Consider the following 27,161-nt stretch of genomic DNA (forward strand, 5'->3'; position numbering starts at 1 on the left):
GTAAAGGCTTTGTGTGTTTGTTTACTGCTGAATCACCAATACTTAGAGCAATGCATGTTACAAAGTAGATACTCAATAATATTTTGTTGAGTGAATCTATTAGTTGAACTGCCGTATCCAAATAAATTTACAAGATGGATTGATGCCCACCAGGTTGGCAGAATGCAGTAGGCAAGAGCTCCCTATCCTTGTATGTGACTTGAATGAAGATAAAGATGATATGCCTAAAAAATGGTTCATGAAATAATATAAAATTATTATCTTTGAAGTTTACAATGACTGACAAATCTAATCAGTGAAATTGGATAGAGATAATACTTAAAGTACTATTTTTGGATCTAGAAGGAAAAAAGCATAACTACAGGATAGAGGTTAATTTCAACAAATGTTAAGAAAAAGATGAAAGGATTAGGAATTTTAGGTAATAGCATACACAATGTGATCCAACAATATAAAATGACCTCAACTTCATTCTGTGTATTCTAAACACACCACAAAAACCAAGGAGGCAATGCCAATGAGTATCATCTTCACTGTATTAATTGAGTTTATTGTCAATATCATGTCAGTGATGATGATATTCTACTTCGTGTTAAAAATACATCTAGATAAACACACCTTTAAAAAATTTATGTATAATAGTGTGTTAATCCCAAATTCCTAATTTATCCTTCTTCCCACGTTTCCACTTTGGTAACCATAAATTTTTATTTTTTATTTGTTTTTAGAAGAAATGTAAATGTTCTTTTATTTTATTTTTAATTTTTTTTTTATTTTTTGGCTATGTAGGGTCTTCACTGCTGCGTGTGGGCTTTCTCTAGTTGTGGCCAGTGGGGGCTACTCTTCGTTGCAGAGTGCGGGCTTCTCATTGCAGTGGCTTCTTTTGTTGCATTGCATGGGTTCTAGGTGCGTGGGCTTCAGTAGCTGTGGCACGTGGGCTCAGTAACTATGGCTCATCGGCTCTAAAGTGCAGGCTCAGTAGCTGTGGCACACGGGTTTAGTTGCTCCGTGGCATGTGGGATCCTCCCGGACCAGGGCTCAAACCCGTGTCCCCTGCACTGGCAGGCAGATTCTTAACCACTGCACCACCAGGGAAGTCCCCATAAATTTTTTTTTGAAGTCTGTGAGTCTGTTTTATAAATACGTTCATTTGTATCATTTTTTTACACATTGTAAATCAACTATAATCTAATATAAAATAAAAATTAAATTAAAAATATTTAAAGGAATATTGACAGAGGAAAGGGATAGTGAAATTCTTCAGCTGAGGATCAGTAAGGAAGGGGTAGGTGGAAACAGCAGTATAACTATCACACAGAAGAGAGCTTTTAGTCCAAGCAGGGAAAAAGAGGACCAAAGTCCTATAGGAGTAACTTAGCAGGAAACATATTTTGGCTCAATATAAAGGGGAATTTTGTACCAATTCTAACAATTAGACCTAAATGTGCTGCCTTGGGAGGTAGGCAATTGTTCATGGTGTGCCTGAACAGAGAATCAGAGAGATTGATGCCTTGGATGAGGGGGTTGAAACAGATTGCCTTCAATATCACTTCTAATTCTAAGATTATATGGCATTACATTTATAATAAGATATTGCTCTGTAGAGGCTTCGTCAACTATATTCTTTAGGACAGCTGTGGATAGGAGAACAAGCATTATAAATGATCACGCATCCTGAAAGGAGAGGCAAGAGCATATGGCAGGTAAATCACAGTTGTTGAGCTGGAGCACCCTTGTCCAAATCCCAGCTATGATTTAGTAGCTAGTGACCCTGGATAAGTTTCTTAACATCTGTTTGTTTTAGTTTCCATATATAAGGTAAACATAATGTAATACCTACATAATAGGTTTGTTGTGAAAACTAAATGAGATAATACACATTAAGGTTTCAGAAGAGTACCTGGCTTGTAGTGATTGTTATCTATTATTGTTGCAACTATTGCTACAGTTAAATATCCACAAACCATTGTGGAGTATTAATAACATATTTTATTCTGCATTATTTGTCTGTTTAGATATTCCTTGGGAAAAAGTATCTTATAGAGAAGCATGGATATTGGATCCAGATGGACCTAGATCCCAAATCTGTTTGTTTTTTATGGGCTGTGGTCTTAGATGAGTCACCTGAGCTCACCACATCTTCTTTTCCTAATGACTCTTTAGTTATAGGGATTCTGCAAAATTAAATGAGGCAATGCATGTTATTCGCCTAGTCATAGATGTCAGCTCTAATTCCACATGCTGAGATGGCATTTTATTTTAGTACTTATCCAAATACATTATTTTCTGGAGACCATAGCAGTGCTGGATCAATAGAGAGACTTATAATTAATGACTTTAGTCATTAATTATAAAATTACAGAATTCTGCTTCAGTAGATAAGCTCAAATCTTGAAGGGACCAGAGACTTTCTTCTTCCAGGTCTGGCATTTTGATTTTTTTCTACTTGAACTTCTTCCTAAGGAATATGAATGTGCCAGCCTCTTACCTTCCTCACACCTGTTGAATGAGGGTACACCAATCCCATCCATAAAATTCAAGGTTTTATTTTACTTGATTACCATGTCTTCTTCTGTAGATCCTTTGGTCTTCTTTCCAGGGGACGAAGACAGCCTGGAGCTGTGTGCCAGTTTCCCGCTGGCTCTGGGCGAGTGGGGAAGTTGCCTGAGAGCTTTTGAAGTGAGAGGAACCTTGAGCTTAGTTAAGCAGCTTGGGACCCAGAACAATATCAAAACTGGGCCTTTGGTTATGTATATGATACTGGTTTCTACAACTTTCTCACGCTCAACCCTCTCCCCCAAATACTTCCCAAAACTGAACTAGATTACTCTGAGTTTTACTTAAAACTCAGAATGTTGGGCTTCCCTGGTGGCGCAGTGGTTGAGAGTCCGCCTGCTGATGCAGGGAACATGGGTTCGTGCCCTGGTCCGGGAGGATCCCACATGCCGTGGAGCGGCTAGGCCCGTGAGCCATGGCCGCTGAGCCTGCGCGTCCGGAGCCTGTGCTGTCCAATGGGAGAGGCCATAACAGTGAGAGGCCTGCGAACTGCAAAAAAAAAAAAAAAAAAAAAGAAAACTCAGAATGTTTTATCATTTGATTCATTAACATCACTGTATTAGAAAGTGCAGGAAAGGGTGATGAGGTTTAAAAAAATGAAATTAAGATCAAGAGCACAGCCTTCTAGTTTTTCCATTATGGAGTTAAATTGCTGATATCACTTCTATTCAAAATATACTACTCTCTAAAAATTACTGCTAAATTTTACGTGTTCTGATCATTGTTTTTATGAATGATGCAAGAGAATGTATTGAGTTCAATTAAACTTATTGGCATAATATTTGTTAATTATGACACTATAAAAAAAGAATTGCTTTCCTTTGAGAATCAAGCAAAAATACCCCAAATATTTATACAATAGTATTCTTCTCAGGGTATGCTGCTAATGAGAAATCTATATATAACTTTGTAAAAATGAATGTTTTTAAGTTCTGAAATGATATAGCATATACTTGCCTATAATCCCTAGGCTGATATTTTACTGTGATATTTCTTTGCTTCTCATTCTAATAAAATATTACCATGATAAACTAATTTTTTTCTGTCAAAAACAAGTTGTTGAAGCATAATCACTGTTTTCTTCATTTGATAACATGTGGTTTAACTTGGTAGAACTAGTCTAAATTTATGTCACGTTCTTTCCCCTTTTCAACTCCACTCTTGCTTTCTGGTTACCCCCATTCTAGCAATACAAGACCAAGTCCAGCTACAAGGCTTTTGCAGCAATCCCAACAAACACATTGCTTTTGGAACAGAAGGTCAGTGTTGGCTCAGAAGCAGAGTGAATTTTGGTGATGTTTTCTAAAATTGCTTATGTCATTTTTGTTATGTTTTAAAAAAAATTCTGTTTTCAAGTTCTGCCTTTACTAAAATAAAATGCTGCTCTTAGTTTAGGATGACGTAGTGAAAGCATCTTGGATAGAATCGGAGACATCACTGATTTATTGGTAGAGTCTTGGTAGGAGCCTGGAGTTATCCAAGCTACTAAGCAGCTCTGAGAAACTTGATTCAGATTTGGGTACATCCCTGTCCTTTGGAATTTTAAATGGTTATTAATATTTAAGAGCTTCTACCTCTATTCACATTGATCAATAGAGTAGAGGTAAAATGCGGTTACGTGTGGGCAACTGGCCACCTTTGAAATTTGATGATTAATAGTGGCTTCCACAGGGTGGAAATATTATAGCCAAACATCCAACTTAGCCTCTTAAATCCCATCACGGTCTGAACATCTTTATCCATTTTCCTCAGCCATTGATCTGACCTCCATGAATGGGAGGGAGGGGTTGAGATCCCTTCCAATGACCCAGCTACTTTTACATGGCTCCAGGGTATTTTTGACTTGCTATTGAGTCATTAACTATAAAATTACAGGATTCTGCTTCAGTAGGTAAATTAAATTAAAGCCCCTTGTTTCATAAGTCATTACAAATACTCAAATGAAGCCCCAGTGGAGGATCATATCAGAATTGAAGTGAAATCAATTACCAAGTCTATGACATGATACATTTCTTATGTTATTTTTATGATATTTATTTTGGCAATTTATCTTTGCATGAAGCCCATTTTTTTTCTGTGCAATTATAGTGTTTCAAATAATGTTATAATTTGTCAGAATGTTAATGTTTGCAACCAGGTGGTATTTTGACCACTGGCTTATGAGCCTATATTCTTGTTATTTTAGCATGATCTGGAGAATAAAACTGTTATATATTCTTTTGTCTAAAAAAGTAGGAGTTGTTAGTGGGATATTCTAAGTGGTATATAGGTGAACATTGGTTGGCAGTATCTCTTATATCATGTATCTCTGATAACAAATTCCCAATTATCCACCTGTGGCCCAGAGTCTGTGCTCTATATATCTGAATGCCTTGAACTGGAGGTGGGAGGTGAGGGGGCCATCTGTAACTTTTTCTCTAGCTTCTCTTCTGAATTTTGACCTTCTATGGTTCACTGAAAGATAAGATGGGCGTAAAACACCAATTTCAGGAGGTTTCAGGTGGCTTCAAGAAGTGACACCTTCACCAGATGCCCCTTATCCTATTTTCTAGAGTTAAATATTATGTGGAGTCATAGTAGAAGTGTTCCCTCACCATAGACTTTCTCCCCATTTCAGATGGACATTTCCAAAATCTGGTGACAAGTGCCTGCCTTCACAGAAATGGGAGAAGCTCTCCCACTCAGTAGCCAGGAAGACAGAATAGGGGCTGTTCTGCCACAGGGTCCTTCCCTCGTGCTGGCCAGCTCTCTTCTCTTCCAATTCAGTGGATTTTAGAGATTATAATCCATTAGTCAGTCATTAAAAATGAGGAATGATTAGCTTAATTTCAAATTGCATCACAAACCCATTTCATAAATGTCTATGGTGGTATTGCTTTGCATTGAACCTAATGCAAGTTCATTTGGGAGAGGTTTTGTGTTTTTAATTTTGAATAAAACATACTCTTCAGTAAAATTATTATTTTTATTTTTAGTACCACAACATGTAAATATCATGATATCTAGTTTAAAATATCTAAGTTTAAATATCATGATATCTAATTTAAAATATCTAATAAAATTATCTAGTGTGGATAATGGTCTCTTGACTAAGATGTTGGTTTTGGACAATAAATATTTGAATTCTTCAAAGGTCACAGGATATAACATGATGTTTGTTTTTCTTTAGAGCCTTTTATAATTCCACTTTTTTTTTTTTTTTGCTGGCTCTCCCATGTTATGTATTCCTCAATAAGAGATTTTACTTTGTAAGAATTTTTAAATAACAAAAGTATTATCCCAAGATTTATGAGAGTTTATTTCTATTTTCAGTAATATTTCTTGAATGGTATTGTGCTGTTTCTTTCATGGTTGTTGTTTTTAAAAAATAAATCTGGTAATTTCTATCTTTTTGCCCATCTGTTTATACAATAGAACTCATCCTATGCCATTAAAATCAAAGGGACTTATTTCTGAGTTGAGTGAGTAAATTAAAACTATAATCATCAGAGACTCATCTATTTGGGAGAGGATTAACATTTTGGAATATTTTAAATCACAGAAGCTTTTCTGAGATCCCTTTAATATCTTACAGAACAGCACAATTAAGGGGTAGGAAGATGGAGCAGTGTCATTACAATATTCTGTTAGGGTCTGTGCTGTGGAACACCTTGAAGATAGAAAAAGCACATTTACTTCGTCTTAAGATAGATGGACAATTAATTCTCTCCCCCAACCAGATTTTTTAAACCACATTCTGTTTTATAGCATATAGTATAATTAATGAGGAACCAGAATCACTTTAAAAAATAATACTATTTTTAAAAGCAAAATTTTCTCCAAATTGAAATACAGGCATCCCTTCCAATCAGACATTAAGCTTTCATTGAATCCTTGGATTGGTTTCAGTTTTAATCACCCCTTGATGAAGCCCATAATTTTCAAAAGAGTACATTTTGTTGGCAGGGGACATGAGGTTTCTGATACTTCAATTCTGTAATTTATTGTCTGTGTCAAACTTAAATTTATAGCTTATTCCATTTTCTATCATTTTTTCCCCTATGAACTTTTAGGAGGGAAGAATTTTTAACTAAAGCCTTAACTAAGGCTTTACAGCCATCATATTTTAATGTGTTGGTGTTGGGGTCTTTGACTTAATCTCCTGCCAATAATCATCTTCTCTAAGATTGAGATGAGGATGTAATACAAGTGATTATAAAGCAGGAACAAAATAATCAGATGAACGTGCATTTGTGACTGTCCTTATTACAATATGTTCAACAATATACTGGACTCTGTAGAGGAAATAAGTTTGATATAGACATTATTTTTTAGTCTCAATGTGGGTACTGCTGTCCTTTTCAGAGAATGTTGAAGATCTCTCTCTCTCTTATTGACTAATTTTTCTTCTTAATCATCTGAGTCTGATAGCAATAGGTAAAAAGTTAAAATTAAACTGAAGGGCACATTTTAATATTCTAAATAAATGGATTATTATTTTTATTGAGCAATTATATTAAGGGAAGGGAAGATGAAGGGATATTTCCTTGAAATCAAATATTGCGAATATATATTGTCTCAGAGTGATTAATTTTTTTCCATGAAAGAATACACTTTTTCCTTGTAAGTAATTTATCTGTTCCCTTCCTCACCATTATTTCTCAGGATAAAGTCAAGGCTATGGTTAGGTACTGTTTCTCAACAAATGATATCACTATGCATTTAATTCATAAACTTAATGTGTTTGAAAGAATTTTAGAGTAGCTCAATTTTATAAATAGCACCTATAAGTTATAGGATTAATTATTTAAATGAAAGTTACAGGAGAAAAATTATTTTATTTTTCCTGGTGGAAGGAGGATAAAGAACAACTGTTTTGAAGACAGTAGCAAAAACTGTGCTACAAAAATAGAAAGGTAAAGATTTGAGATATCTTGTCAATTGTCAAATCATTTTATTCTAAGTTGCCAGTTTAATTTTTTAAAACATGAGTTGGTAAACTCCAATCTGATTAAACATATGCCTTTGGGTGAGACTATTTTAGGATCTTTGCATGTCTCAAAAATTTAACAAAATCTGGTTACCGAATTAGCATATGGTCTAGACTAGAGAGACATCTCTTCATTTAGGTTAGTTCAAGAAGTAAATGTGTTCCCAATTTCTTTAACAATGGAAAAGTGCCCAGGACCCAAATCTATACCAATTGGTTCTTCTTGGGCAGTTGTCTACCATGCAACTATTTCTTTTAAGGTGCTTAGTAAACCATATTAAAGTATGCATACTGTTTTTTTTTTTTTTCTACTATAAACTATTTGAGAAAACATAGTCGTTTTTGTTAAACATTCATTGAATGAATTAATTTAGTTTGCACCTGGGTAGGTCTCTTAAATTTCCAATTTTATTCCACACTATTTTAAAGCAATTTTTTGCTCATAGGATTGTAAAAATAAGGGGGCCTCGTATATGGCAATTAGGATGATGATAAGCATCTTCCTTTAGGGTAGAATGAGCTTCATCAATTCTAATTCCATGGAAAAGATATAAAAGGCCTTCTGCTACAAGGAAAGTAAGTTGGTTTTAGACTTGGTAATTTTTAATGGTTAAATAATACAATCACAATGGCTGCCATACTGAGTACTTTAGCATGTCAGACACTGAGCTAAATGCTTTACTATCCTCACAACTCTGAAAATTTTGATGCTCCAAAATGTCAACTAAATTTCCCAAAGCTGCAGGGCTAGTGAGTTGTTGAAATGGACCTTAAGTGGGATCTGATTATCCCCTAGCTTTTCCCTGTTCACCATGCAACAGTGACATCAATTAGCTAAAGTGAAATATTGAGCAAGAGGTGATGTTTTGGATAATTTTTTATTACTTGCTAGAATATATTTAAATCTTCATTAAATTAGAGCAGCAAAAGTTTATTTTTTTTATTTTTTTAATGAGGAAGAGTTAAAGGGAATTGGAAATAGCTTTGTTCTGACAAGACTTGAGTTAGTGAGGGTTTACAAAGCAGCCCAATTTTTTGAGTTATTAAAAGAGAGGTGGTGAATTACAGTAGAGGAGGTGCTGGCTGGGAATCAGGAACACCCTTCTGATATACTTGATTAAACGAAGAAAAAGTCTGGTGGCTTTGCCATTAAGTCTTCAGGAACAGGTTTGAAACTGGCCGTAATGACTTGCCAAAACTCCCTTCCTTCTGTGTGAGAAGAACAGACATTTAACCCTCCAGAGATCTTGGGATTAAAAACACCAAGTAAGTTTCCTCAATTCTTGAAATTTTTAAACCAATCATATGAAAATAATCTGCTGATAAATATTCCTAGACCTTTAAAGAAGCTGTAATTTTATATATTGGAGGCCCCTTTGGCTTACAGCATACATTTCCCCCTTTTCTTCAGATCTGAACGCTATTCAGACCTGAATCTCCAACTAGAGAATCAAAATGAGATTTATTTAGCTGAGAATATCTCCAATCCTACAAATGGTTTTGTATTAATGACTGAAAATCAAGCAAATCTCTTGTTCTCACAGGATTTATTCTACCAAATAGCTGGTCAGATTAACAAAGTATAGCAGTTTTGGGGTTTCTGCCTGAATTGCTTTTTGGGAGGTTAATTTTATCTTTATTAAAATACAGTACTCGCCCATTCAATTTTTGAAATCCAATCCAGTTAGATAGTCCAGGCATCACAAAAAGTTTACAAGCCCTTTTAGAGTATCCTCTCTTTGGAAGCAGTTTACTTTCTAACTCTTAGTGCAACTAATTCAATTTTCAGATTTTTAGAACTTAATCCTAGTTCCAAAGAGAGCAGGTTCTAATCAGTCTGCTGATTCAATATATCTGACTTAACAGTGTTTGTAATTCCATGAGAGATGCTCCTTTTGGATGGGGAACACCTATTACAGTGTGCGGTCATATATTCTCATAAAGACTTTGATTTACAATGCTTGCTCCTAGTTCTTGCCTCTTAATTATAATGTCATGCTGAGCTCAGAAACTATTCTCTTCTAAAAGGAGATTCACTATGTCTCTTTTCAAAAACTGGGCCCCAAAGTTGGTTGTGCTGAGTAAAATATAACCACTTTTAATGAGACTATTTCTAACTATTAGTTAAGAATCTTTAAAAATAGGATTCAGGGCTTCCCTGGTGGCGCAGTGGTTGAGAGTCGGCCTGCCGATGCAGGGGACACGGGTTTGTGCCCCGGTCCAGGAGGATCCCACATACCGCGGAGCGGCTGGGCCTGTGAGCCATGGCTGCTGAGCCTGAGCGTCCGGAGCCTGTGCTCCGCAACGGGAGAGGCCACAGCAGTGAGAGGCCCGCGTACCGCAAAAAAAAAAAAAAATTCAGAGCATGTTCCATTTATGCCTCACTTGGCTATCAGCCAGTTTGGTAGAAAATATATGTTTTTGAAATAAAATCTTTAATTGGAGAATATTCTGAGAGAACTTCACTCAAAATGAATAAATCTAAAGAAACATCAGTACAATCCTGCCGGGCTAAGTTGTCAAAAAGCAATCTACGGTCAGGCTTCACATTAATGGAGATTTAATATATTTTCTTTTAATACATTTTTGTACTACAGAGAAAAAACCTACTTTTTATGGCTGCTAGAAGGAGTGGATCAAGATGATATATTTGACAGAGAACTCCTTGTCAATAAAAAAAATCAATTCTAGTGAATTTCAAGGCTATTCAAACTTAGAATAATCCCCCTTCCAAATTTTAATGCAGTTCGAGTATTATCTCCATTTCAAAGTTTCAGCATTACTGACTGAATACTAGTTATCTTCCTTAATTTTCCAAGCATTCTGAGTAGGTAGTTTTTTCATTGAGTAAATTTCAATACTTTAAGTAGCATAATAAAAGTTGTGTTTGCCTATAGTAATTTCCCACGAAGTAACCAAGATAATAACCCTATTTGATTTTGGCTGAAAAAATATTTGCTCATTATATTAACATGGATCACATACTCAGATCTTTGATGGTAAACACATTTAATTGAAATATGGGAAAATAAATTGTTACTTAAAATATTCAGAGTTTAAACTCCTTCTCTAGAGCATTTTGCCGAGGCATATTAAGATCATCTTCTTTCTATGATTCATTTATTCATTTAACTCCATTTATTTGTCAGTCTGCCCTTTCAAGTCATCCTAAAGATCTTTACTGAAGACATATCATGTGTTCTATCCTGAGACTGCCAAGATAAATACCATAGTTTCCTAATTGTTATAGGACAAATGGTCCAGTAGAGAGGAGATACAGTTGAAGAGTAATGATGATACAATATGCTTAAGGCATGTATGGAATGATGCAGTGCCCCAAGGAGGGAGGGGAAGATTTTGCCTGGTGCAAACGCCAAAAAATATTATAAAGGAGCTGGATTAGGATTTTTAGGATGAATACGAATTCTAAGTGAGCTGAGGATGGAGGAGGGGTAATCTAGGCAAAGTTAATAACGTGTGCTTGGAAGGTCAGCACAAGTTCAAAGAACTCAAGTGATCCATTGTGGTTAAAGAGCAGCATGCAAGTGAGGAGTGGGTAGAAGGTGTTGTTGGAGAGCAAGGAAGAGCTAGACCAAGGTTCTCTCCTAAGGAGTTTGTTGTTAATCCTGGTCACTAATTTTTTTCTTCTTATTTTTTTTTCTTTTTTAACTTTGCAAGTATTTTCTCCCAGTCTATGGCTTTTTTTTTTTTTTTTAAATATAATTGCTTTACAGTGTTGTGTTAGCTTCTGCTCTACAATGAACTGAATCAGCTATATGTATACCTATATCCCCTCCCTCTGGGTCATTAATTTCTGACTTTTTTCTTCTCTATAATGACCGTCATAGTTAGAAGCCATGTGTAGTGTAAAGTCTAAAATTAAAGCCCAATACTACCTGCTTGGCACCTGGTAGAATTGGGAGGGCCTCAGCTGGTCTAATTGCAAGCTCACCTCCCCACTCTGCTCCCCCAGATAAGGTCCCCTAACCGTCCCTATCAAACCGACCAGGTGCAGTGCCTACTTATTCAAACAAGCCGACCACACCCTTCTAAGGAAGCAGGGATGCCTCACTCTCTTGATCCTACAAAACCTGCCTTCCACAGTCCCTGTTGTTCACTGTTCCCCGAGCACCGAGCACAGCTCTTATGTGGCCCTGATGGAATGCACAGTTTCTTCCCCTGGGCCGTGGCCACCTCTGACTATTAAACTGCTGTTGATTTCACCTGTCCAGTGTCAGGTGTCATGTATTCGGCCATCCCCATCACCACAGAGTGGGAAGCTCTTCCTCTCCCCACCAGCAGGGTAAATAGGAGGTGATTAGAACACCATGTCAAGGAAAAATTAAGCTGTCTGAACACCAGCGAGGAGTTATCTTTACGACATCTTCTGTTCCCTGCTATCCATTACTCATGATTAATCAAAAATATAGAGGATGGGCTTCCCTGGTGGCGCAGTGGTTGAGAGTCCGCCTGCCGATGCAGGGGACACGGGTTCGTGCCCCGGTCCGGGAGGATCCCACATGCTGCGGAGCGGCTAGGCCTGTGAGCCATGGCCACTGAGCCTGCGCGTCCGGCACCCGTGTTCCGCAACGGGAGAGGCCACAGCAGTGAGAGGCCCGTGTACTGCAAAAAAAAAGAAAAAAATATATAGAGGATGGAGGAGGAGAGGAAAAGAGATTTTTTTTATGGTAGGAAAGAGGCAGTCTCAAGGGTTTCTATTAGGTTATCATAGCCAATATTTTATATTTTATTTAATGCAGAGAAATAGATTTTGAAAAAATGATTTTCAGACAGTATTTTCCTTTGTGAGTTATTGAAATAAGGGGGATAGCTTAACATAATAAATGTTTATTTCCTACCCACAACACAGTGAGGTATAGCTCAACTTGGCCATTCAGTATGGCTCTCTGTCGGTGACTCAGCGATGTAGACTATTTCCATTTTGCATCTTAGGTATATGCTAATAAAAACATTTGGTTGTATCAGGCAAAATAGAGATTAAGACACAAAGCACTATTAGGGATATAGAGGGTTACCTCATAATGACAAATCTTTATTTCATGAGGAAGGTATACTTCTAATTATGAATGTAGCTAATAAAATGGTTTCAAACCACATTGAGAAAAATTGCTAAGATCACAGGGAGAAATTAACAGACTCACTACAATTCTGTGAGATTTTATGGTGACTTTCAATTAATTGATGATTTTCAATTATTAATAGAATAAAGAAAAAGAAAGAAAGTAGTAAAACTAAGATGATTTGAAAAAAATGAAAAATCGTGATCTGATAGATACATACACACACACACACACACACACACACAGCTCTGCAGCCAACAGTTAGAGAATAGATGTTTTCTTTAGCATAAATGGAATATTTACAGTTCTCTAATTGTAACTGGAATATTTACAATTAGAGAATAGATGTTTTCTTTAACATAAATGGAATATTTACAAAAAACTAATCATGTCTTATACCATAAATCTCACACTACATAAGAAATGGCTATTTTGAAAAGTTCTATGGTTATAACTAAATAAATAGGTAATTTAAAAATTGGGGGAAAAAAACCCTTATATTTTAAAAAAATTAGAAAGAAAAACTACCTTAATGGAAATACCTAAAAATGTATTTAGAATTGAATGACAGTGACCATACAACATATCACAACTTGTAGAATGCAACAAAAGGGATTCTTTGAGGGAAAATAGGATAAATCCAAAGAATGTAGAAGGAAATAAATAGTAAAGATATGAACAGAAACTACTGAAGTGGAATGTGAGTATGCCGAAGAAGATCAAAGCCAAAAGTTAGTCCAATTAAGAGATTAGAAATGGATGATTCTACATGGAACTTGATTAAGAAAAAAGCAGGTGGACACAAATAATTATTAGAAATGATGAAGGGGATGGACCAAGATGGCAACATAGGCAGTTTCTGAACTTCTCTCCTCCTAGGGACACATTGAATATAAAGCTGCACATGGAGAAATTCCCTCTGAGAGAAATCCAGAAACCAGCTGAGTGACTCCAGCATCTCAGATTAATAAGAAAATACCCATACGAAACCTGGCAGGAATGGCTGAGATACATTCTTGCCAACAACCCCATCCCTGGCACAGTGCCAAACAATTGGGAGGGAAACCCCAGCTCCCAACTTTGCCCTGAGGTTTTAGGCTGTACATCTAATGTCCCAGCTTTTAAGGCTCCCACCCAAGGGACAAACCCCCAAAATACCTAGCTACAAAAGCCAATGGGGCTTGTGCCCACAAGAACTACAAGACTCCTTATATTGGAGATACTAGTTCCACAGGAGAAAGTAGGCAGTTGTGGGCAATGCCTCCAGGTCAGAGAATAGCTCATCAAATGTTTCAAAGATATTTCTTCTTGGAAACATTGAGACATACAGGGATTTCTTTGAATTCAGAATTTACTACATGTATATTTGACTAAAATCCTCACATGAGAACTATTTCATTTATTATCACTAGGCACTAGACGAACCAGCCAAGACAGAGAGCATCTCCAAGGACAACACATTAGATCCACCTCTGGAGGTAATGGCTTCAGATCACCTCTGCTTTTGAAATGCAATCCCGAAACTCATTGCTAACCCAGTACCTGGTTTCAATTCTTCCAGTTGTGTTTCCCTGAACAGCTCAGGCAGCAAACTGAAGAGCTCTGTGCTACCATTGATAAGGTCTTACAGGATTCCTTGTCTATGGTAATGCCTTAGACTAGACCGTGCAATTCAAACCTTTGCTTTGCTTCACTTCATTTCCCTTTGCTTGGCTAGGATGGATGCATCATAAGCTTGTCCTTTTTTTTTTTTTTTCTAGCATTCTTCTGATTCTCATTCAAGTTCCCTACAGACATTTTTGGGTTCTGACACAATGAAAGTATGTATGTATTTAATATAATTTACTGAACCATAATATAGTAATATTAATGATTTTTAAACTGCAGGTCAAGGCCCAGTAGTGATTTGGGAAATCAGTGGATAGCAACTAGCATTGTGGTTTTTTTGTTTTTTGTTTGTTTATTTGTTGTTAGCAAACAGCATATTAAAATAGAATAATAAGAATGTAAACTATCAATCAGACTGTATTATTCCAAGCAGTGAGTAGGTATTGTTGACATTTATTTCAATTCGTTTACAGGTACAGGTATAGGCATGTGTATATAGATTGCAGTAAAATCTATTTCTAACTGTAGGTCAAGTTCAAAACAGTTTGAAAGCCAAAGTATAAGACTGTGTTGTTATATGTTGGCATTTAGGATATAGAAATGTATGTAGAATTTGTGACTTATTCTCATCCCAAACTATAGCTTCAGTCCTTATGTAATTCAGAGCTCTTACACTTGTAGAAACTGAAAATGAGGTAGACTAAAGTAGTGTTAGTCTTAGAGCTTTAACACTGGTATTATTTCTGGAATTCTTTTCTTTTGGTTAACTGAATTTATTTCATTGTTCGTTGACTCAGAGGGACAGAATCCTGGATATTTTAGATAATTTGAGGACTACTAAAGCATTGTTATAATTGAATATTTAAGTACTCCCTTCTTATCATGTAGCCTTTTTCATTTGTTGGGATAAAATATTACATTTCTCCAAGTTATTTTTTTTTTGAATGCTTTGTACAGATCTACTTACCCAAATTTCAAAATGATTGTGGTTTTTCTTTTATTGATAATTGTTAGGTTTTTTTGGTCAGTTTTATTTTCTCTCTTGGAATTAGTATAAATACTTTTTGCATATTCTTTTTCAAAACTGGACATTGTATGTATCAAGTAGATTTTATTGTATTTTACTTATTGAAAATTTTTATTAGTTGATTTACAAAGTTGTGTTTCTTCAAACACAGATTTTAAATGTACAGATTTTAAAATGTACAGATTTTAAAATGTAGATTTTAAATGTACAGAATTGCCTATAACTAAAACAGTATTTCTAATTTTCAATTGGAACATTATAGATGAATATCCTTTAATAATGATGTAGAAGCCAGGTAATCACTCATTGTCAGTATTATTACATTTCAGTAGAGAGAACCTGCAAATGGATAGTTATAGCTTCTCTATTTGTAGCCTATTTTGTATATTCTTTAAGTCTTTTAATCTAAAGATAGAAAAGTTTGATTTGCCAGAGACTATATAAATTTTAAATGTATTTTTTTCTCATTTCATTTGTTGAACATATAAAAATACCCTATATTACATTAAATGTAATAGGAATAGGACTTAAGTAACATGTGAGTAATAACCTGTATTATTGATTTATTTAACAAATATTTAACGCTTATAGTGTTAAAGATACATTATTCTAGGCCATTCAATTTAAGGCAATTTTTCATTTAACAAATATTTATTAGTGCTTACTATGGGCTTGGCACTGTGAGGTACTATGGTGATAAGTGTGAGCAAGGCAGAGTAATCGGAGAGGCGTATTTCTTTTTTTTAATTGAAGTAGAGTTGATTTACAATGTAGTGTTAGTTTCAGGTTACAGCACAGTGATTCAGTTATACAAATATACATATATGTATTCTTTTTCAGACTCTTCCCTTATAGGTTATTACAAAATATTGAGTATAGTTCCCTATGCTATACAGTAGGGCCTTGTTGTTTATCTATTTTATATACAGGAGTATGTATATGTTAATCCCAGCTTCCTAGTGTACCCCTCCCCACACCCCCTTTCCCCTTTGGTAACCATAAATTTGTTTTCTATGTCTGTGGGTCTGTTCTGTTTTGTAAATAAGTTCATTTGTACTTTTTTTTTTAGATTTCACATATAAAGTGATATCATACGGTATTTGTCTTTGTCTGACTTATATCAGTTAGTATGATAATCGCTAGGTCCATCCATGTTGCTGCAAATGGCATTACTTCATTATTTTTTATGGCTGAGTAATATTCCACTGTATATATGTACCACATCTTCTTTATCTATGCATTTGTCAACAGACATTTAGGTTGCTTCCATGTCTTGACTATTGTAAATAGTGCTGCAATGAACATTGGGGTGCATGTATCTTTTCAAATTGGAGTATTCTCTGGATATAAGCCCAGGAGTGGGATTGCAGGATCATATGGTGGTTCTATTTTTAGTTTTTTAAGGAACCTCCATACTGTTCTCCATAGTGGTTGCACCAATTTACATTCCCACCAACAAGGTAGGGGGGGTTCCTTTTTCTCCACACTGAGAGGTGTACTTTGGATATAACGATCTGAAAGTAGGATTCAAACTGAGACCATGAGGGAAAGAAGCCAGTCATAGAAAGATCAGGGAGAATAGCTTTCAGGAAGAGGAGTAAACATGTGCAAATATCCTGGCAAGAAAGAGCTTAGTGTGCATGAAGAAGGCCAGTGTGGTTGCAGTATGGTGAACAGTGTGAAATGAGGTGAGAAAGGGGTGTAGGGACGGCGAGGATACTTACATGCCATGCCATGAAGTTTGGATTCCAGGGAAAATGGGAAGATATAAAAATATGGGGGGAATAATATGAAACTATTGAGAAAGCTGGCTGATGGCTGCTGTGATGAGGCTACCGAGGTCAGAGGAACCATGACAGTGGCCTGGTGCAGAGGAGCTGCAGAGAAGCACTGAGTATGAAAGAGATATTGCAGCCTTGCTTGGGTTTGGATGTGTGCAGAGAAGGAGAGGAGAATCGTGGAAGAGCTCCTGCTCTTTGCCTCGACTGTAGACAAACGTGAAGGAGGCTCAGTGTGGTAGAGGGAAGAGGGTTATGTTTATTTGGATAAGGTAAGTTCAAGATGTGTGTCAGGGAGGCCTTAAACCTGTGTGGCTGGAGCTGGTACGAGAGATCGGGGAATGACTGGTACGTCGATGCTGTGGACACCCGGTATGGAGCTCCCAGGAACAAAATATTGCAGGTCCAATCAAGGAGAATGAAAGTCTGTTGTGCTCAGAGCAGTGTGGTAACATGGAAGCTACAAGAGCACAGTGTTTAAGAGAGTGTGATCGTGGTGATTGTTGCCAAGAAAAAGAGAACGAATAAGGCTAGAGAAGTGTTCATAAGATTTGACTTTGATTTTGAAACTATATTGCTATTGCTTATGTGTTTATTCTCATCATTTTGATTTTTCTAGTCTTTATTAGCCTATAAAGTCCTTGTGAACCTGAGGCTGTTCTTTTTAGTCTCATATGAAAATTGTGACCTTATATATTGATACATAACATATATGTAATTTTTAATTCATGTTTTCCTAGATGTATCTTTTATTACTTTTTTCTATTATTATTATTTTTTTACTATTTTCTATTACTTTATTTTTTTTATCTTTTTGTACACTCATCTTATTTTCTTCAAGACAACATATTTCTGGATATCACTTTTATAGTTGATCTGAAATTCTGTTTATCCAGGACCTTAAGCCATTAGCAATTACTGTAATTCTTCTTATATTAGGACTAATATCTCCTATCTTATTTTATATTTACTACTTGAAATGTTTTCTTTTTTGACTTTCCTGCTTTCCTTTGGATATTTTGATATTTACTGGTTTGAAAATTTTACTTTGCTTTTTTGTTACTTTTCATATTTACCTCTAAATTATTAAAGACAATAATTATGTTTATTTTCCTATCAATTTTAAAGCTTACATACATCTTTTTCTAAACTTAAGTACCACAGGATTTTGCACTTTCCTGTTGTTTTTAATCAAGATCGATCTATCTATCTATCTATGCATATGTATGTAGACGTAGTTTGTTAGTATTTTTTGGACTTCTAGATCTGAATTTTATATGGTTATATTTTTCTTGATTTCTTCTTTATTTAGACACATACTTTATTTAGATCCTTATTTCTTACACATTCATAGCTTTTTCCTGGATTTATTTTTCTTCTTGTTGACCTCTTGGTTGTATTCAATAAGGTCTTTTTGTATTGATTCTATTGCCTGTGTTCCTGAGATCATCATTATTTTGCCCTTTCTTTTATTTATTTATTTATTTTTAGTTAAATTTATTTATTTATTTTTTAATAGATCTTTATTGGAGTATAATTGCTTCACAATACTGCGTTAGTCTCTGTTGTACAACAAAGTGAATCAGCCATATGCATATATATATCCCCGTATCCCCTCCCTCTTGAGCCTCCCTCCCACCTTCTCTATCCCACCCCTCTAGGTTGTCGCAAAGCACAGAGCTGATTTCCCTGGGCTATGCTACTGCTTCCCACTAGCTATCTATTTTACATTTGGTAATGTATATATGTTGATACTACTCTCACTTTGTTCCAGCCTTCCCCTCCCCCGCCCTCCATGTCCTCAAGTCCATTCTCTTCTATGTCTAAGGCTTTATTCCTGCCCTGCCACTAGGTTCATCAGTATCATTTTTTAAAATTTTAGATTCCATATATATGCGTTAGCATATGGTATTTGTTTTTCTCTTTCTGACTTACTTTACTCTCTGTGACAGACTGTAGGTCCATCCACCTCATTACAAATAACTCAACTTCATTTCTTTTTATGGTGAGTAATATTCCATTGTATATATGTGCCACATGTTCTTTATCCATTCATCTGTGGATGGACATTTAGGTTGGTTCCATGTCCTGGCTATTATTAATAGTGCTGCAATGAACATAGTGGTACGTCTCTTTTATTTAAGATTTTTTTTTAAATTTATTTATTTTTGGCCGCATTGGGTCTTCATTGCTGCATGCGGTTTTTCTCTAGTTTGGTGAGTGGGGCTACTCTTCGTTTCCGTGCGTGGTCTCCTTGTTGCAGTGGCTTGTCTTGTTGCAGAGCATGGGCTCTAGGCAGGTGGGCTTCAGTATTTGTGGCACGTGACCTGAGTAGTTGTGGCTCGCAGGCTCTAGAGTGCAGGCTCAGTAGTTGTGGTGCACGGGTTTAGTTGCTCTGCAGCATGTGGGATCTTCCCAGACCAGGGCTGGAACCCATGTCCCCTGCATTGGTAGGTGGATTCTTAACCACTGCGCCACCAAGGAAGCCCACATGTCTCTTTTAGAATTATTGTTTTCTCAGGGTATATGCCCAGTAGTGGGATTGTTGGGTCATATGGTAGTTCTATTTTTAGTTTTTTAAGGAACCTCCATACTGTTCTCAATAGTGGTTTATCAATTTACATTCCCACCAATAATGAAAAAGGGTTCCCTTTTAACCACACCCTTTCCAGCATTTACTGCTTCTAGATTTTTTGATAATGGCCATCTGACAGGTGTGAGGTGATTGCTCATTGTAGTTTTGATTTGCCTTTCTCTAATAATTAGTGATGTTGAGCATCTTTTCATGTGCTTCTTGGCCAGCTGTATGTCTTCTTTGGTGAAATGTCTATTTAGGCCTTCTGCCCATTTTTTCATTGGATTGTTTGTTTTTCTGATATTGAGCTCCATGAGCTGTTCGTATATTTTGGAGATTAATCCTTTGTCCATTGATTCATTTGCAAATATTTTCTCCCATTCTGAGGGTTGTCTTTTCATCTGGTTTATGTTTTCCTTTGCTGTGCAAAAGTTTTAAGCTTAATTAGGTCCCATGTGTTTATTTTTGTTTACTATTTTGTTTTCTATTTTGTTTTTATTAATCTAAGAGTTGGGTCCAAAAATATCTTGCTGTGGTTTATGTCAAAGAGTGTTTTTCTTATGTTTTCCTCTAAGAGTTTTATAGTGTCCAGTATTACATTTAGGTCTTTAATCTATTTAGAGTTTATTTTTGTGTATGGTGTTAAGTAGTGTTCTAATTTCATTCTTTCACATATAGCTGTCCAGTTTTCCTAGCACCACTTATTGAAGAGGGTTTCTTTTCTCCATTGTATGTTCTTGCCCCTTTGTCATAAATTAAGTGACTGTATGTGTGTGGGTTTATCTCTGGGCTTTCTATCCTTTACCATTGACCTATATTTCTGTTTTTGTGCCAGTGCCATACTGTCTTGATTACTGTAGCTTTATAATATATTTTGAAGTTGGAGAGCCTGATTCCTTCAGCTCCGTTTTTCTTTCTCAAGATTGATTTGGCTATTTGTGGTCTTTTGTGTTTCCATATGAATTGCAACATTTTGTGTTCTAATTCTGTGAAGAATGCCATTGGTAGTTTGATAAGGATTGCACTAAATCTGTAGATTGCTTTGGGTAGTATAGTCATTTTCACAATATTGATTTGTCCAATCCAAGAACATGGCATATTTCTCCAACTGTTTATGTCATCTTTGATTTCTTTCATCAGTGTTTTATAGTTTTCTGAGTACAAGTCTTTCACCTCCTTAGGCAGGTTTATTCCTAGGTATTTTATTCTTTTTGTTTCAGTGGTAGATGGAATTGTTTCCTTAATTTCTCTTTCTGATTTTTCATTGTTAGTGTATAGGAAGACCAAAGATTTCTGTGCATTAATTTTGTATCCTGCACCTTACCAAATTCATTGATTAGTTCTAGTAGTTTTCTGGTGGCATCTTCAGGATTTTCTATGTATAGTATCATGTCTTCTGCAAACAGTGAGAGTTTTATTTCTTCTTTCCCAATTTGTATTCCTTTTATTTGTTTTTCTTCTCTGATTGGTGTGGCTAGGACTTCCAAAACTATGTTGAATAGGAGTGGTGAAAGTGGACATCCTTGTCTTTTCCTGATCTTAGAGGAAATGCTTTCAATTTTTCTCCATTGAATATGTGGTTTAATGTGGGTTTGTCATAAATGGCCTTTATTATTTTGAGGTAGGTTCCCTCTATCCCCATTTTCTGTAGAGATTTTGTCATAAATGGGTGTTGAATTTTGTCAAAAGGTTTTTCTGCGTCTATTGAGGTGATCATATGGTTTTATTCCTTAATTTGTTAATATGGTGTATCACATTGATTGATTTGCATATATTGAAGAATCCTTGCATCCCAGGGATGCAAGGATCATCATAGTGTATGATCCTTTTAATATGTTGTTGGATTCTGTTTGCTAGTATCTTGCTGAGGATTTTTGCATCTATGTTCATCAGTGATATTGGTCTATAATTTTTTGTGTGTGATACCTTTTCTGGTTTTGGTATCAGGGTGATGGTGACTTTGTAAAATGAATGTGGGAGAGTTCCTCACTCTGCACTTTTTTGGAAGAGTTTGAGAAGGATGGGTGTTAGTTGTTCTCTAAATGTTTGATAGAAGTCACCTGTGAAGCCATCTGGGCCTGGACTTTTGTTTGTTGGAAGATTTTTAATTACAGTTTCAATTTCATTCCTTGTGATATGTCTGTTTATATTTTCTATTTCTTCCTGGTTCAGTCTTGGAAAACTGTACGTTTCCAAAAAATTTTCCATTTCTTCATAGTTGTCCATTTTATTGGCATATAGTTGTTTGTAGTAGTCTCTTATAATTCTTTGTATTTCTGTTGTGTCAGTTGTGATTCCTCCTTTTTCACTTCTAATTTTATTGATTTGCATCCACTCCCTTTTTTTCTTGATGTGTTTGGCTAAGGGTTTATCGATTTTGTTTATCTTCTCCAAGGGCCAGCTTTTAGTTCTATTGATCTTTGCTATTGTTTTCTTCATTTCTATTTCATTTATTTCTGCTCTGTTCCTTATGATTTCTTTCCTTCTACTGAGTTTGGGTTTTCTTTGTTCTTCTTTCTCTAGTTGCTTTAGGGGTGGTGTTAGATTGTTTATCTGAGATTTTTCTTGTTTCTTGAGGTGAGATTGAATTGCTATAAACTTCCCTCTTAGAACTGCTTTTGCTGAGTGCCATAGGTTTTGCGTCATCGTGTTTTCATTGTCATTTTGGTTCTATGTATTTTTTAAATTTCTTCTTTAATTTCTTCAGTGATCTCTTACTTATTTAGTATTAGTAGTGCACTGTTTAGCCTCCATGTATTTGTGTTTTTTAGAGTTTTTTTTCCTGTAATTGTTTTCCAGTTTCATAGTGTTGTCATCAGAAAAGATGTTTGATATGATTTCAGTTTTCTTAAATTTTCTGATTTTTTAATTTTTATTTTATTTATTTATTTATTTATTTGCGGTACGTGGACCTCTCACTGTTGTGGCCTCTCCCATTGTGGGGCACAGGCTCCAGACGTGCAGGCTCAGTGGCCATGGCTCACGGGCCCAGCCGCTCTGCGACATGTGCGATCCTCCCAGACTGGGGCACGAACCTGCGTCCCCTGCATTGGCAGGCGGAGTCTCAACCAGTGCACCACCAGGGAAGCCCTGAGGCTTGATTTTTGACCTCAGACGTGATCTATCCTGAAGAATGTTCTGTGTGCACTTGATAAGAAAGTTTATTCTGCCACTCTCCGGTGGAATGTTATATAAATATCAGTTAAATCTGGTCTATTGTGTTATTTAAAGCTTTGTTTCCTTATTTATGTTCTGTTTGGATAATCTGTCCATTGGTGTAAGTGGGGTGTTAAAGTCCCCTACTATTGTTGTGTTACTGTCAATTTCCCAATTCATGGTTGTTAGCATTTGCCTTATGTATTGAGGTGCTCTTATGTTGGGTGTATAAACATTTACAATTGTTATATCTTCTTCCTGAATTGATCCCTTGAACATTATGTAGTTTCCTTCCTTATCTCTTGTAACAATCTTTATTTTAAAGTCTATTTTATCTGATACAAGTATTGCTACTCCAGCTTTCTTTTGATTTCCATTTGCATGGAGTGTCTTTTTACATCCCCTCACTTTTAGTCTGTATGTGTCCCTAGGTATGAAGTGGGTGTCTTGTAGACAACATATATACGGGTCTTGTTTTTGTATCCATTCAGCCAGTCTGTGTCTTTTGGTTGGGGCATTTACGCCATTTACATTCAAGGTTATTGTTGATATGTATGTTTATTACCATTTTCTTAATCGTTTTGGGTTTGTTTTTATGGGTCTTTTTCTTCTCTTTTGTTTCCTACCTAGAGAAGTTTCTTTAGCATTTGTTGTAAAGCTGGTTTGGTGGTGCTGAATTCTCTTACCTTCTGCTTGTCTGAAAAGCTTTTGATTTCTCTGTTGAATCTGAATGAGATCCTTGCTGGGTAGAGTAATCATGGTTGTAGATTTTTCTCTTTCATCACTTTAAGTATATCCTGCCACTCCCTTTTAGCCTGAAGAGTTTCTGCTAAAAAATCAGCTGATAACCTTATGGGGATTCCTTTGTATGTTATTTTTTGTTTTTCCCTTGCTGCTTTTAATATTTTTACTTTGAATTTAATTTTTGTTTTTCTGATTAATGTGTGTCTTCATGTGTTTCTCATAGGGTTTATCTTGTAGGGAACTCTCTGTGCTTCCTGGGCTTGGGTGACTTTCCTTTTCCATGGGAAAGGATTATAGTGGGAAGTTTTCCACTATAATCTTTTCAAATAATTTCTCAGACCCCTTCTTTTTCTCTTCTTCTTCTGTGATCCCTATAATTTGAATGTTGGTGTGATTAGTGTTGTCCCAGAGGTCTCTGAGCTTGTCTTCAATTATTTTCATTCGTTTTTCTTTATTCTGCTCCTTGGCAGTTATTTCCACCATTTTGTCTTCCAGCTCATTTACTTGTTCTTCTGCCTCAGTTATTCTGTTATCAATTCCTTCTAGTATATTTTTCATTTCAGTTATTGTATTGTTCATCTCTGTTTGTTTGTTCTTCAGTTCTTCAGACCTTCGTTAAACATTTCTTGTATTTTCCTAATCCATGCTTCCATTCTATTTCTGAGATTCTGGATCATCCGTACTATCATTACTCTGAATTCTTTTTCAGGTAGATTGCCAATTTCCTCTTCATTTATTTGGTCTTGTAGGTTTTTGTCTTGCTCCTTCATCTGTGACATATTTTTTTGTTCTCATTTTTTTTTTTTTTTTGATGAGTGGGATTGTGTTCCTGTCTTACTTGTTGTTTGGACTGAGGCTTCCGACACTGGAGTTTGTAGGCTGTTGGGTATAGCTGCATCTTAGTGCCAAGATGATGACCTCTGAGAGACATCACTCCAATGAATATTCCTTGGGGTCTGAGGTTCTCTGTTAGTCCAGTGGTTTGGACTCAGAGCTCCCATCACAGGACCTTTGGCCTGACTCTCGGCTTGTGAACCAATATCCTGCAAGCTGTGCAGGGCAGCAGCAAAAAAAAAAAAAAAAAAAGAATGATAATAAAGTAAAAAATAAAATTAGACTAGGAAACTAACAGATATGTTAGAAAGAATATAAAGATAAAAATATAGATGAAACAACAACCAGAAAGCAAAACAGAACCACAATAGTAAGAAAGAGGAGGAGAAAAAAAACAAAAAGGTGGAAATGGCCTTGGCTGTGGAAGGCATGTCCTAAGCAAGGGTGGGGTTTGAGGAGTGGGTGGGACCTATGCTTAAGACCCACAGGGCTGGCAAAGGCCCTGGGAGGTATGGGGGGCGGGGCTTAGGCTTAATGGAACAGAAGGGGCCTAGGTGTGCCTCCCACCTCTGGTCTCAGAGAACAGGGGCCCCACCCGGGAGCCCAGCAGGCTTCCCAGGCTCAAGTAGGCAAGGCAAATGCCCTCTGTGCCTCTCCTTCTCCTCTGGTCCTGGAACGTCTCTCCCTCCTGCCTCTCTTGTTCTTCCCCCAGCCTCCATCCTATGCCCCCAGGACCAACGCAGCCCAGAGGGTGACTCTGAATGCTTAGGACATGGCCCAAGAGCCAGGAAGACTTCCCCAGCCTATTGGGCAGGGGAAACTCTGGGTGCACTCCCCCCAGTCCAAGCCCCTGAGGGTCCCTCCACTTGGGAACCCCTCCCCTCTCTCAGCCACCCCTCAGGGGCACCCATCCTGTCTGGCCTCCACTTCTCCTCCCCCCTCAGTCCCCCCACATCCTACCGGTTTGCTTGGAGGTTCCTCTCATTTCCTTGGGCATCAAGGTCCCCCACCAGTGTCTGGCACGTACCCTAGTTGTGGGGAGACATGAACTCCACATCTTCCCACATTGCCATCTTGACTCTGCCCTCCTTTCTTTTAAATTATGGTTTTGCTGGATGTAAAATTATAGGTCCCCTCTTTTCAACAGTTTTTGCCCTAAGTTCTTTTTTTTTTCAACAACGTAACTTGTGAAGTATTTTGTCAGCATGATATTTACTCCTCTGCTACAGAGTGATCATTTACAGAGTGGCACTGTGATCTTTTAGAATTTTATATTTATCTATGATGTTACTGATTTTTCCTATTATGTGTCTAAATGTGCTTTGTTTTTCTCTTATGTATCTCTTTGACCTTTCATCTGAAGTTTTCACTCTTTTTTCCCCCTTACATTTAAGATAGCTTTAGTCATTATTTTTTTTCAAACATTTCTTTCCTCCTAGGACTCTTACTAGACTGATTTTGTCACTTTTGCTTCTGTATTCTATAGCTCTTAATCTTTAAATATTTTCTTAATTTATTGTTTCCTAATGCCTCTAAGAGGATTTGTCAATCTGATATTCCAGTTCAAGGATCTGTTCAGTATCTACTATATTCTTCAGTCCCTATGTTCAGTTCTTTATTATAGCTTATATAGTTCTGTTTTAAAAGCCAGGTTTATTGAGGTATAATTTACCTACTGTAAAATTTTCCTTTTTAGTATACAGTTCTATGAGTTTTGACAAAGCATAGAGTTGTGTAACCTCCACCACATCCAAGATATAAAACTTCCATCAAAAGAAAAAGTTTCCTTGTGCTCCTTTGTAGTCTATTCCTCCCTGCAACCCAAGTGCACTTGCATGTATCCATAGCTAATTTCTTATTTTTTATTGAAATATAGTTGATGTACAATATTATTTCATAATTTTTAATGAAATCAGTTAGCTTAATTGAGAGACTTTCCTCAGCCATGTTTTGCATCTCCAGTACAAATTTAGAGAAAATATATGATACGGTCCATCCAGGTTTTTGTTGTTGTTGTTAGTTTTTGTGAGTTTGTCACAAGGAGAGAAGGAAGCAGGATAAATTAAGGTACTATTAAAATGGCTGAGAATATGAAACATGTAATGAGAGAGGCAGTAAAGCCATAATGGAGCTGGGAAGGCTCATTGATTTTGAAGTCTCAGTGAGGCTGAAGAAATGTTGTTTTGGGATATTTGAGAAATGAAGGTGGTAGATGAGAAGTAGAGTTCTAAGAGGAGGATGTGAAAATGAAATTTCTAAAGTTTTCCATTTTATTTGTGAAGGTAACATCTAGGAATGGTCCTGGCAGTGGATGATTGAAAAGGAGTGGATAAGAGTATCTTTGGAGTTGAGTGGCTCAAAGAATTGAGGGGATAGAGACTTCTGTGTGAATTTTGAAATCGCCAAAATTACATAAGGAACTATTATGATCCATGAATGAACATCATCAATAAATAAAACTTCCTAGAAAGCTGATCAATAACAGCAATGAAAAAAACAATAAAGTGATAGTATTTAATGAAATAATTTTCAAAGGGACAGGGGGTTTTGTAAAGAAAAGAGGGAGCAATGGTTAGAAAGTCTTAATAGGAAAAAAAAAAGGTGAACATATTTATCCCAGAAGTTGATCTTTTAACATTTTCTTGATTACTTCAGTAGTGTAATTGTTTTTATTTTCATACAGATGCCTACAACTCTTCCAAGAGCAGCTGGTCGAGAAACCAAATATGTGAGTCCCTTCATAATTATACATACTGCTTTTTATTTTATTTTATTTTATTTTTTTTGCGGTACACAGGCCTCTCAGTGTTGTGGCCTCTCCCGTTGCGGAGCA

The 27,161-nt window shown here is 36.3% G+C and overlaps 1 protein-coding gene across 1 annotated transcript in view; it reads left to right on the forward strand.

Annotated features, from left to right (window-relative positions):
* The window catches only part of MLIP (muscular LMNA interacting protein), a 151,842-nt gene that overhangs the window by 30,948 nt on the left and 93,733 nt on the right, over window positions 1-27,161 (forward strand). Inside the window, exons 5-9 of the mRNA XM_060021348.1 lie at window positions 3,744-3,815; window positions 14,019-14,084; window positions 14,168-14,251; window positions 14,367-14,426; window positions 27,012-27,056. Coding sequence (XP_059877331.1) covers window positions 3,744-3,815; window positions 14,019-14,084; window positions 14,168-14,251; window positions 14,367-14,426; window positions 27,012-27,056 — 327 coding nt within the window. The remainder of the gene's footprint in view (window positions 1-3,743; window positions 3,816-14,018; window positions 14,085-14,167; window positions 14,252-14,366; window positions 14,427-27,011; window positions 27,057-27,161) is intronic.

Source organism: Delphinus delphis, chromosome 10 (assembly GCF_949987515.2).
Source record: "Delphinus delphis chromosome 10, mDelDel1.2, whole genome shotgun sequence".
NCBI lineage: Eukaryota > Metazoa > Chordata > Mammalia > Artiodactyla > Delphinidae > Delphinus > Delphinus delphis.